The sequence below is a fragment of the Saccoglossus kowalevskii genome, chromosome 9 (genome assembly GCF_978046115.1).
Source record: "Saccoglossus kowalevskii chromosome 9, keSacKowa6.1, whole genome shotgun sequence".
NCBI lineage: Eukaryota > Metazoa > Hemichordata > Enteropneusta > Harrimaniidae > Saccoglossus > Saccoglossus kowalevskii.
The window spans coordinates 37,262,095-37,274,667 of NC_140649.1; the positions used below are offsets into that span (position 1 = coordinate 37,262,095).

Below are 12,573 nucleotides of genomic sequence, written 5' to 3' on the forward strand. Positions count from 1 at the left end.
ACATGTCACGTACATCGAATTACCAATGTGGAGTTTTACAAGACTGAACATGTCACGTACATCGACTTACCAATGTGGAGTTTTACAAGACTGAACATGTCATGCACATCGACTTACCAATGTGGAGTTTTACAAGACTTGACATGTCACGCACATCGACTTACCAATGTGGAGTTTTACATGACTGGACATGTCACGTACATCGACTTACCAATGTGGAGTTTTACAAGACTGAACATGTCATGCACATCGACTTACCAATGTGGAGTTTTACACTACTGGACATGTCACGCACATCGACCTACCAATGTGAAGTTTTACATAACTGGACATGTCACGTACATCGAATTACCTATGTGGAGTTTTACATGACTGAACATGTCACTCACATCGACTTACCAATATGGAGTTTTACATGACTGAACATGTCACGTACATCGACTTACCAATGTGAAGTTTTACGTGACTGGACATGTCATGCACATCGACTTACCAATGTGGAGTTTTACATGACTGAACATGTCACGCACATCGACTTACCAATATGGAGTTTTACGTGACTGAACATGTCACGCACATCGACTTACCAATGTGGAGTTTTACAAGACTTGACATGTCACGTACATCGACTTACCAATGTGGAGTTTTACATGACTGGGCATGTCACGTACATCGACTTACCAATGTGGAGTTTTACATGACTGAACATGTCACGTACATCGAATTACCAATGTGGAGTTTTACAAGACTGAACATGTCACGTACATCGACTTACCCATGTGGAGTTTTACAAAACTGAACATGTCATGCACATCGACTTACCAATGTGGAGTTTTACAAGACTTGACATGTCACGTACATCGACTTACCAATGTGGAGTTTTACATGACTGGGCATGTCACGTACATCGACTTACCAATGTGGAGTTTTACATGACTGAACATGTCACGTACATCGAACTACCAATGTGGAGTTTTACAAGACTGAACATGTCACGTACATCGACTTACCAATGTGGAGTTTTACAAGACTGAACATGTCATGCACATCGACTTACCAATGTGGAGTTTTACAAGACTTGACATGTCACGTACATCGACTTACCAATGTGGAGTTTTACATGACTGGACATGTCACGTACATCGACTTACCAATGTGGAGTTTTACATGACTGAACATGTCACGTACATCGACTTACCAATGTGGAGTTTTACAAGACTGAACATGTCATGCACATATACTTACCAATGTGGAGTTTTACATAACTGGACATGTCACGTACATCGAATTACCAATGTGGAGTTTTACACTACTGGACATGTCACGCACATCGACTTACCAATGTGAAGTTTTACATAACTGGACATGTCACGCACATCGACTTATCAATGTGGAGTTTTACATGACTGAACATGTCACGTACATCGAATTACCAATGTGGAGTTTTACAAGACTGAACATGTCACGTACATCGACTTACCAATGTGAAGTTTTACAAGACTTGACATGTCACGTACATCGACTTACCAATGTGGAGTTTTACATGACTGGACATGTCACGTACATCGACTTACCAATGTGAAGTTTTACATGACTGAACTTGTCACGTACATCGACTTACCAATGTGGAGTTTTACATGGATGGAGGGATACCAATTCAAGTTTTGCTTAATGAGTAGCATTCATAATTACCGTTATTCACTACAACGATTGGTTGGAGTAGGGAACGAACTTCATCCTAAATATTTTTTATAATACTCACCAGTAAACCTTGGGCTGACTTCAAACATGAAGGCATAAGACAAATGTCCTTGGCCGAAATAAGTGACATCAGCAAAAATATCATCTAATGTGATCGATATTCCTAATATACCGTGCAGAACACTGTTGTGAATGACAGGTATGGATACCGTTATCGTCAGACCTAATGGAGCAAACACGATATATACATATACCATGACATTAAGACGGTAATGTGCCATAATCGAACGTGGTTGAGATTCCAAACTGGTAAACATAATACCTAAGAATTTGGAATCTGCCACATTTTGTTTCGTATTCTGATTAGTAATCTCCTCATTTTGAAAAAAAGTTTCAAAAATACAGTAGTCGTATTTACAAGATATTGACTATGAGTGTGGACCGCCAGTACAGTTGATACAGCACATCTTCGTGACGTGGCAAGCACTTTAATACTAAAATTGTTATAACATTATTATTAACCTATGTTAATCGAGCATATCTAAAGACCAATGATTGCAATAGACTAACAAACGTTAGGTAGTCGCTGACTTTTAATCCAAATCCAAATCCAAATAATCCAAGTTGATTTGACTGAAATAATCTGATACTCACCAATCCCGGACGCTCCTTGATACGGCACAGAAAACGGTAAATTGGTATAACATTATTATTAACCTATGTTAATCGAGCATATCTAAAGACCAATGATTGCAATAGACTAACAAACGTTAGGTAGTCGCTGACTTTTAATCCAAGTCCAAATCCAAATAATCCAAGTTGATTTGACTGAAATAATCTGAAACTCACCAATCCCGGACGCTCCTTGATACGGCACAGAAAAAGTAGTTTCATTGTTTTGTGTGTTTGTATAATAATCGTTGTAAGAAGTTATTTTATTACGAAGTTCTTCAGGACGAGTTACTAATGTGGCTTGGCCAGTCTGAAAACAACGTAATAATATTTAGTTTTTCAAATTAAATCAGAAGGATCCAGTGCGGGCTGTTCCATACATAAAGAGAAATCTCGAGCTTGGTCTGTGATTTATTTGTGTTACATATAAAAAAATATCACAATATAATGAAAGGTAATAATGTACACACCACAATTGTAGAACTTATTTGCGGAGAAATACCATATGCGCTGCCATTTTGAGTAGCCATGGCTTCAAGTAGGTCGCTGTCCACGTCTACAAAAACAAACGATTTTTCAAATTTCACAGTGGCCAGGATACAAGTTGATAACGAGTTACAGCGAATATCAGGTGGTATATTGTAACTATTAATATTCATAAGTATATAGTCGATAAGTGCAATATGGATATGTCATTTCTATTTATTATATTATTACATATACTTTAAATAATTACCTGATCCCAGTCCGTACGTGAAAATAGAAACTTTATTGCCCATTTCGTTATTTCTATCAATAATCATTTTAAGAATGGCTGCATTGCGTACATACTCGACCGAATCCGTTGAACTAACTGCCATGTCATCGTCAGGTTTCCCATCAGTCACAAACAATATTACTTGATCTGTAATCAAAGGTTATAATTACACTGATATACTCTACACAACCATGCCATTTGTATAGCCACAGTCATCTATTAGTTTCACCAAATCAAACAATATCTACAGTATAATTGTATAGCTACAGTCATCTATTAGTTTCACCAAATCAAACAATATCTACAGTATAATTGTATAGCTACAGTCATCTATTAGTTTCACCAAATCAAACAATATCTACAGTATAATTGTATAGCCACAGTCATCTATTAGTTTCACCAAATCAAACAATATCTACAGTATAATTGTATAGCCACAGTCATCTATTAGTTTCACCAAATCAAACAATATCTACAGTATAATTGTATAGCTGCCACAGTCATCTATTAGTTTCACCAAATCAAACAATATCTACAGTATAATTGTATAGCTACAGTCATCTATTAGTTTCACCAAATCAAACAATATCTACAGTATAATTGTATAGCTACAGTCATCTATTAGTTTCACCAAATCAAACAATATCTACAGTATAATTGTATAGCCACAGTCATCTATTAGTTTCACCAAATCAAACAATATCTACAGTATAATTGTATAGCTACAGTCATCTATTAGTTTCACCAAATCAAACAATATCTACAGTATAATTGTATAGCTGCCACAGTCATCTATTAGTTTCACCAAATCAAACAATATCTACAGTATAATTGTATAGCTACAGTCATCTATTAGTTTCACCAAATCAAACAATATCTACAGTATAATTGTATAGCTGCCACAGTCATCTATTAGTTTCACCAAATCAAACAATATCTACAGTATAATTGTATAGCCACAGTCATCTATTAGTTTCACCAAATCAAACAATATCTACAGTATAATTGTATAGCTACAGTCATCTATTAGTTTCACCAAATCAAACAATATCTACAGTATAATTGTATAGCTGCCACAGTCATCTATTAGTTTCACCAAATCAAACAATATCTACAGTATAATTGTATAGCCACAGTCATCTATTAGTTTCACCAAATCAAACAATATCTACAGTATAATTGTATAGCCACAGTTATCTATTAGTTTCACCAAATCAAACAATATCTACAGTATAATTGTATAGCTGCCACAGTCATCTATTAGTTTCACCAAATCAAACAATATCTACATTATAATTGTATAGCTACAGACATCTATTAGTTTCACCAAATCAAACAATATCTACAGTATAATTGTATAGCTACAGTCATCTATTAGTTTCACCAAATCAAACAATATCTACAGTATAATTGTATAGCTACAGTCATCTATTAGTTTCACCAAATCAAACAATATCTACAGTATAATTGTATAGCCACAGTCATCTATTAGTTTCACCAAATCAAACAATATCTACAGTATAATTGTATAGCTACAGTCATCTATTAGTTTCACCAAATCAAACAATATCTACAGTATAATTGTATAGCTGCCACAGTCATCTATTAGTTTCACCAAATCAAACAATATCTACAGTATAATTGTATAGCTGCCACAGTCATCTATTAGTTTCACCAAATCAAACAATATCTACAGTATAATTGCCATAACACACCTAGAAGTCTCCATCCCAGATGTTCTTATTCTGTATAATGAAAACGAGTGTAGATATTAAATTACACTAATCGTATGATTGTTTATTAAATACCTCTGTTTTCACCATTCGTTGGTCTAGACGCAATTAATAAATCAAACGAGGTATTCAAGGCTGCTAGATACTTAGTGGAATCTAGTGATGTAAAATACATTTTCATGTTTAATATTTTCCCAGATTAATAATTCATAATGGACGTGTATAACTATATCATTTAAAGTAAATCAATAAAGCTTTCGAATAGATAGGTTTTGCAAAGATAATGCCAAATGTCTTAAAAGTATATTTGCTGTTTACAGACCGTCAATTGGAAGAGATTGTAAAAAGTCATTCAGATGATCAATGTTTAGAGGTGTTGCTTGCGCTAATCGTTCTCCAAAGCATTCAGGTCTACCGCTACCAATAGGCAGTCTCACTGCGTCAGAAAAAGAAATGACAGAGACCTGTAATCAAAAGGATGTATTAATAAAAGAATAACATCAGTTCGGAATTTATTGTAGTGAAGCACTGTAAATATATCAGTCGAATAAAGGCGCAATGTAACAGGTTTTGATCAGTGATAACTCACGAACATTTTAATATTCAAATTAAAGTACAACTTTAATTCTTACTATCCCTGCTTACTCGTTATCGCAACAGGTAATATACAATAAAAAAGAACTGATCAAACAACAAAGTTTAATAATAATAATCACCTTATCGTTTGGATTTAGTGTATATAAAACAGTTTTAATCGATTCCTTTGCGAACTCCATTAACGTTCTACCACCATGATTTTGTCTCATTGATCCACTGTTATCTAACACAATGACAATGTTCTTAGGGTGTGGGGATTTTGTCTCAACATACCATGGTCTGACAAGTATAACACACACATTATTATTATAATTATTATAATTATTATTATTATTATTATTATTATTATTATTACAATCATCGGTGTACAATCAATACGCATTATAAACAAATCGTTTTAAGGATCAGTAACAGTACCTGTATCTATTATCATATATGTCACATCCGTTTTGTTTATTAGCAGGGTATATCGTCATCATTCCTTGTTCAGTGCCATAATATTGCCATTTAATTTGTGGTATTTGCCTGTTGTTCTCTTTCATAACAGTCACAACGTCATTGCTCAATCGCTCAGGGTCATCGGTAACAGTAGGGGAGATCCTTTCACATGCATAGTTTTCACTGATCTATGATGAAAGCACACAACAACACGTAATGTGAATTTATTTGGGCTTTGCTGCATTCATTCATTGTGCAGATTTCACTTAATTCTCAAAGCTTTTCAGTTAAATTAATATACACAAGGTTAAAAATGCACAAAACTAAATAGAGAGTTACAATTGTACTTACAGGTTTGCCAAATCGTGTACTGTATGTCAGATCGTTAACGTTGAGTTGGCAGCACTCATTGTTGGCGATTTGACTAGGCGACTGCAGGGATTTTTTTACTGCGGCTTGTAGGCTTGTAATTGCAGTTACGCCGGATTGAAATACTTCATGCACAGAATCTCGTAGCTTAAAATAATAAATACAATTTTGTAGAAAAACGACATAAACAATTGTTTGTATGCTGCGCTCAATAATTAATTAAGACATACGGAACAGAGAAAATTTAACACCAAACAATGGATAAACGAACAGTTCATCAAACTATTTCAATAATGCATTTTTAATACATGCCATACTGGATTAGCCAGTTTAGTCATCGAATTAGTTTTAAGAGCTGATCGCCTGTTTGACACTTTGGTTGACCCTAGCCGAAGTCCAAATATGAGAGGGATACATGGATTCTCAGGAGCCCAGACAGACAGAATGCTGCACGGCTGCCCATCCTCAGACCGAGCATGCTCGAGCAATGTCGCCGTGAGAGCATAACCCAGTATTGTTTTCTCTTTCAAACTCAGGATCTCGACTCCCAATGTCAGTGAACATTCTTACAGACGGATATTGTCTGAATTAATTGGAAAGTTTCTGAACTACCCACTACCCTAAAGTGTGGTGACGTTATGTATCATTCCGCCAACAACGGAATCACCATTGTCTGATTTCATAGCAGAAGCGTTCGTAAAGCAGGCTACACACTACCAGCGAAGGTCAGCTACATTTAAGCTACACCTGCGCTCATCTAATAATGAATTCTGGACTGACAAGTTGCAGAACAATGACGTCATCAGGATGCCTCAGTCAACCACCTGTGCTCCCCTGCACACATGATGCCTAACACCTACCATCCTTATGACAATGATATTGAGAAAGGCAGTAGCTTCAGGGCTAAGTGAAGTAGGTCTGAGGCTGCCAGTCAGGGTTTCCCTGTCATCTATGAGGGTAAAGGGATTTGATCCACTGGTAGATGTATTAATATGCTTGTAAATACATTTCTTGCTATATGTCTTGAACGTCTAGATCATACTATTTAAAACTTTATCTACAGCATTAATTGTTCGTTTATGGTCTGGTATATGTTGGGGAAGCAGGACAGACACTTCGTTTTAGAATGAATGGTCATTGCCGTAGATTGAATAATGCGTTAGACTTTAAACTGTATAAATATATGGCATGTTTTTTCTTACTTCATACTGTCATACCACATGACAAGCTTTTTTAAAAAAAATTGTTCACAATGATACAAGTATATTGTATTAGTGTACAACAGCAACAAACAACCTGACAGTCGAAATAGCTCCGCTGTACATGTTCTACAAGAACATTGTGGTAGCCAAGTCGACGAGTAAAACAGATCCATAAGACTTCTACTTGACAACTGCCAGTTCAATTTGGTACCAAGTATCACAGATTTTGATCTGGTAGTTTTTAAGAACAAGTCGAAAATAACTTTTTTTTACCAAAAATGACAAAAACGGACAACAACGACCAATCACCTATATGAACATCTCCGCTATGGCTTCTACGATGACAGCGGAGCTAGAAACATTCTCCACAGAAGATAACATCGTCAGTATGACAACATATTTGTGGAGTTTGGTAGCCATGTCTTTCAACAAAGCATTGGCGCTCTTCTGTACTCTTCTGCTGGCCGATTTATTTCCGATTTACGAGGCAGAATTCCCTCAGAATAACATTAAAAAGACATGAAGGCGAAATCATTCATGTTACCTTTCAGGTATCAACAACAATCCTGTATACATTCCCCCAGCTTGTCAAACAATGATTTGAGGATTTTTACAAACGTTTTTTTTTAAAAAAAGAATGTCTTATTCAAGCATTTCCATAGCAGAGATGATAACTGGTGGTAAAATACGACAAATCACCAAGAGAGATGATATCTGATTGTTTCAACATCATTTGTTCTATTTAGAAGATCCATTCACGAATTGACCACTCAGATTGATATATGGCGGTTACTACCGGTAGGACAGAACATGCTCATTATTTCTTAAATTTGAGGTATTGTGAATGCTGACACTTATCATTTTGTCTCATGTAGCACAACAATTTCTGTATATATTGTACTTTGTTGAAATCCCTTTATGACTATCAATGTTGGATTACTGGATGTGTATTTCAGTGCTTCCTATTCGCCTACAATCAATCCGATACCTTCTGAGGTTTCAGTTAACAGACGTTTGAGTAGCTATATGTAGTAGACGATCACTGTATAACACCCTCACCTTCAATTTGTCAAGCCAGGGTTCCCACTCAGGCGACTTTTCATATACAAGTTGGCGCTGTAAAACCTAACTTTTATTTTTTCAATAAATTTTAATTTTTCCTATTTTTAGTTCACCAATCAAATAAGACGTTTTTTGTTCATCATGGAAACTAGTAACCATGTGCAGCACATATTCATTTTTGAATTTCCACTGATTCCTAAATTAATTTGACACTCACTTGTACAACTTATATTAGATCGAATACTGTGGTAGCTAGCATTTTGCAGTGAAATAGACCATATGGAAACCACATATGGGATACACTGCTTTATGACTTACTGATGACTTTCATTTACCCAGAGGGAATGTGTATTTGTATTGTCCTTTCAGCTTAGGTTGACCATTCCATTATTTATCATGGGGTTGAGCTAAGAAGTATCAAAACTCTAAGCTGATCTTGAGACAAGCAACAATGAGGACCTGTTTCCTCTGATATTCACAAACAAACTCTCCTAGCACTAGCTCATGACTAGGACAAATAGGAAGCCAAGAAGGTGGCCAGGCAACATTATGGCTTATTTTAAGTCCAGCATGGTCCAGCTGTCTCACATTGATTAGTATGAGCCACTTTATTAGGTTTTGTACGTGAGAAAGTACACCAACTGTCATTTTCCGGCCAGTGTAGGTAAAACAAACTTGTTTTGCCATTGTAAGAATTTATTGGGAGGATGTATTGACACTTTCAGAATTGTCAGGTAAGAATTGTTCTGTAGTCATTCTTACACAATTTACTGTTATGACTATCCTATCTTGCACGAAGTGGTAGGTGGTGCATCTGTTTGTAGACATGCTAGGTGATTGTCATAATGGCGAGTTTAAATCCTGTCTTTCATGTTGTAAACAAGTCTGTACATACAATGTACTAGTATTACTTTGACTAAATAGTACTTCTTTATTCAACTTATTCAATGATTCATCTCAAATAATCCTGTTGGCAGGTTGAATAGTCTGATTGATGACTTCTCCACAAGTGTTTATAATTAATCCACAAACTATTGTATTTTTAATTACCAGTGGTTGAAATCAGTAGAGGTCATGTGATTAATATTGCCTGATATTATACATACTCATCTACTGTTTGTCTTGTATAGCACTGGCCGTACAATAAGGATTGGGGTTCTAGACAAATATACGTTAAACACAATTCATTACTTTGCGGTAATATTAACCCCATAAACTTGTATGAAATACTAGTATGCCTTAAGTTTACAGAACTCAATATTAATTCTTATACTTAATCAACTGCTTCTTCTCTGGAACAATCTTTGAACTTGAATTTTGGCAAATCATTTTGGGGACACTAACCAGTTACTTGATTATTTGATATTTGAACCAGGACTAGTCTGACTCTATTAAATTTGCATTATCAGAATATTTTGTTCAACTGGTAGTTTTATACTGCTAAATATATCTTGATCATATTATTAAGTATAAGAAATAGTATTGACTTCTACAACATTATTAATTAATAAATTATCAGAATGAATCTTATTGAATTTAAATGGTTACCTGTGTTATCAGAATGTTTCCGTTCAATGGAAAGTTTTGAAATGGCAAGGAATTGAAGTGTTCCTGGAAAGAAAAGATAGAAGTATATAATACTGTTGATTAGTATTAGTATAGTATTACACATTGTAATAAAGAGTCATTCATACACATGTAATAATGCGTACATATCATATGTTACAGAATTGGTAAATTCAAATCATGCCAAGTTGTACATTCAAGACTAATTCAGCAAAATTATTAATACTTTCATTCATTCGTCACCGCCCTCTACGCCTCTACTAGTAGATTGCATGTTTGATACCAAATGTTGCCAGGATTTTATGAATGCAATACGTGACCAATCAAACTTAAAGTATTATTAAAGTTTCATTGGCTGTCTTATCACACATAGTTTGTATCAAACCATTGTTGTGTTACATGAATGGACTAATTTATAGTCGTAACAAAATGTTATTTTGATCATAACTGAATTATACAAGTATAGTAAACTAGCCATATTGTAATTAGTTTCCACATAACAAACATGGTACACCTGTTGTGAAGCCTGCTGTTCTGTTATTGATGGTGTGGTGATGTGTAGTAACTCCTAAGGCCTACAATTATAGACTTATTATGAACATTTTACATTTATATATTTAATGCATGATAATTCAATGTGTGTGCAATCCCAGTACATTAAATGGAAGACACTGTGAGAGAGCAAACTTCCAGTACTGATGTAGATTACTTATCCTCTCTAATAACTCTATTGTATGTCTTCTTATGTCAAAACTATATTTGTATTACATTTACAATATATGACATAGCAGAAGAAAAACTAAATTTAGTTTTAAATGGTTTTTTAACTCAATAAATCAGATAATTACTATGTTTGGTAATCATGAAGAATACATCAAAATCTCCATATTATTTTAAAGTATAACTGAAACGTCGTTCACGTAAACGCTGTTTTCATGGCAACCACGTCTCCCTCTTTTCGAAATAGTTATGTTTGTCAGCAGAGGGAGGACTATAACCGTTGTAATCACAGTTGTTCGGGAGACTAGGCTATGGAATGGAAAATGCAGAGATATTATTATCATTATCAATTCTTTATTTCAATACATTAAAAGCACCAACACTAATAAATACATTGGCGCAAGTACGAATTAAAACATTATCGCTCGTAAGTAAGCCCTGGGTGAAGTTATATAACTACTTTCACTGATGCGATTCAAACCATCTATTCACACTATTGCCGCTGCGCTGCTAACCTGTTTATAGCTAAATATCAATCGCACTGTATTCACAATTTGTGTGTGTTAATAGATAAGATACTAAGCTAGTAATACTGGTAATAACATATATTTTATGTAGTTATACACAACATATATTTAGCACAGCAGCAACATACCAGTCACAAATTAAAGTCTTATTTATCATATGTCTTACTACATATCACAGAAGTTTGCATGACCCACCATTATAATTTTGTGTTTCAATAGATTGAATGGACGGGAAATGGCTGAGGTTTCTTCGTCATATGGAGTGGGTGTACAACATTATCCACTTTACCGTGTGCCATTATTACTACCTATCTTCACTTTACCTGTAACATTATTACCATGCACCATATCGAATAATCCTGCTGATACAGGTATGCTATCTGATGGACAAGATCAACATTCATCACAGAAATGAGGTGGACATGTCCATGATAGCTACTAAGCTAAAGCCCATGGTAACCAACAAGAAAACAGCATTTTTAATGAACATAATATTAATTAATTACAAATTTATGAAACCAAACAACCCATAGCAATCAACTAAAATATAAGATATACATGTTCTTGATTACTCTGATGATGGGTGTGGCATATCAAGGATGGGTCAATAGTCTAATGGTCCGAGCCGATCGTTTTTGCTCGCAGCTTCATTCTACCACAGTGGCTGCCATAACAGAAACAAATACTTGGCCAATTTGGCTAAAATGTGACATGGTGGTTGTTTCTTTTTCGCCATCTGAGTCAATGTTACATAAATGTGTCTGATCGTCATTTTGAATTTAACGACACTTTAGAACATCTATAACGGTCCAACATTTAAATAATCTGACATTAATTAAAAATAACATTATCGAAATGAAAGGCCAAATTTGATATACTTATTATTCAAGAAAGTTATTACTAGTCCGGCAGGTATATTATGAAAATATACCTTACAATAATCCTTGCATTAGGCAAAGTATCATTTGACCATGTATTTGAATATAAGGGTTGTCAGGAATTGCACGTGGTAGTATAATGAGATATTTGTATAATTGATACACATTGACAATAACTAGACAGCAACATATATTCGAGTGAGTTTGAAACCATCTCCTGAAATATGCAAATAACAGTCTAATTGCCTAATACCTATGTATTGCATTGGTAGAGTTATTAGTATATATATGCTTTCTTAATGTTTCTGTTTTCACATAGTTGTGTATGACCTTAGAAGTCATATTGTGGTC

The 12,573-nt window shown here is 34.8% G+C and overlaps 1 protein-coding gene across 1 annotated transcript; it reads right to left on the reverse strand.

Moving 5' to 3' along the window:
• Positions 1 to 1,733: 1,733 nt before the first annotated feature.
• LOC102804531 (VWFA and cache domain-containing protein 1-like) lies at positions 1,734 to 11,692 on the reverse strand. The gene is made up of 12 exons (XM_006822194.2): positions 11,668 to 11,692; positions 10,080 to 10,142; positions 7,128 to 7,216; positions 6,250 to 6,414; positions 5,878 to 6,086; positions 5,580 to 5,739; positions 5,186 to 5,327; positions 4,939 to 5,019; positions 3,110 to 3,277; positions 2,844 to 2,929; positions 2,551 to 2,683; positions 1,734 to 1,924 (listed from the first exon to the last, which is right to left on the reverse strand). The coding sequence occupies exons 1-12, from the start codon at positions 11,690 to 11,692 to the stop codon at positions 1,734 to 1,736; spliced, it is 1,512 nt and encodes a 503-aa protein (XP_006822257.2).
• Positions 11,693 to 12,573: the final 881 nt, after the last annotated feature.

Bases quoted from the DNA above. Each gene is read 5' to 3' on its own strand.
- LOC102804531 (XM_006822194.2), bottom strand. From the start codon at position 11,692: ATGGTGCATGGTAATAATGTTACAG. The intron at 5,740-5,877 runs GTACTGTTACTG...TATACTTGTCAG, and splicing joins ATATATGATAATAGATACAG to ACCATGGTATGTTGAGACAA. The intron at 2,684-2,843 runs GTGTGTACATTA...CGTTGTTTTCAG, and splicing joins AAATAAGTTCTACAATTGTG to ACTGGCCAAGCCACATTAGT.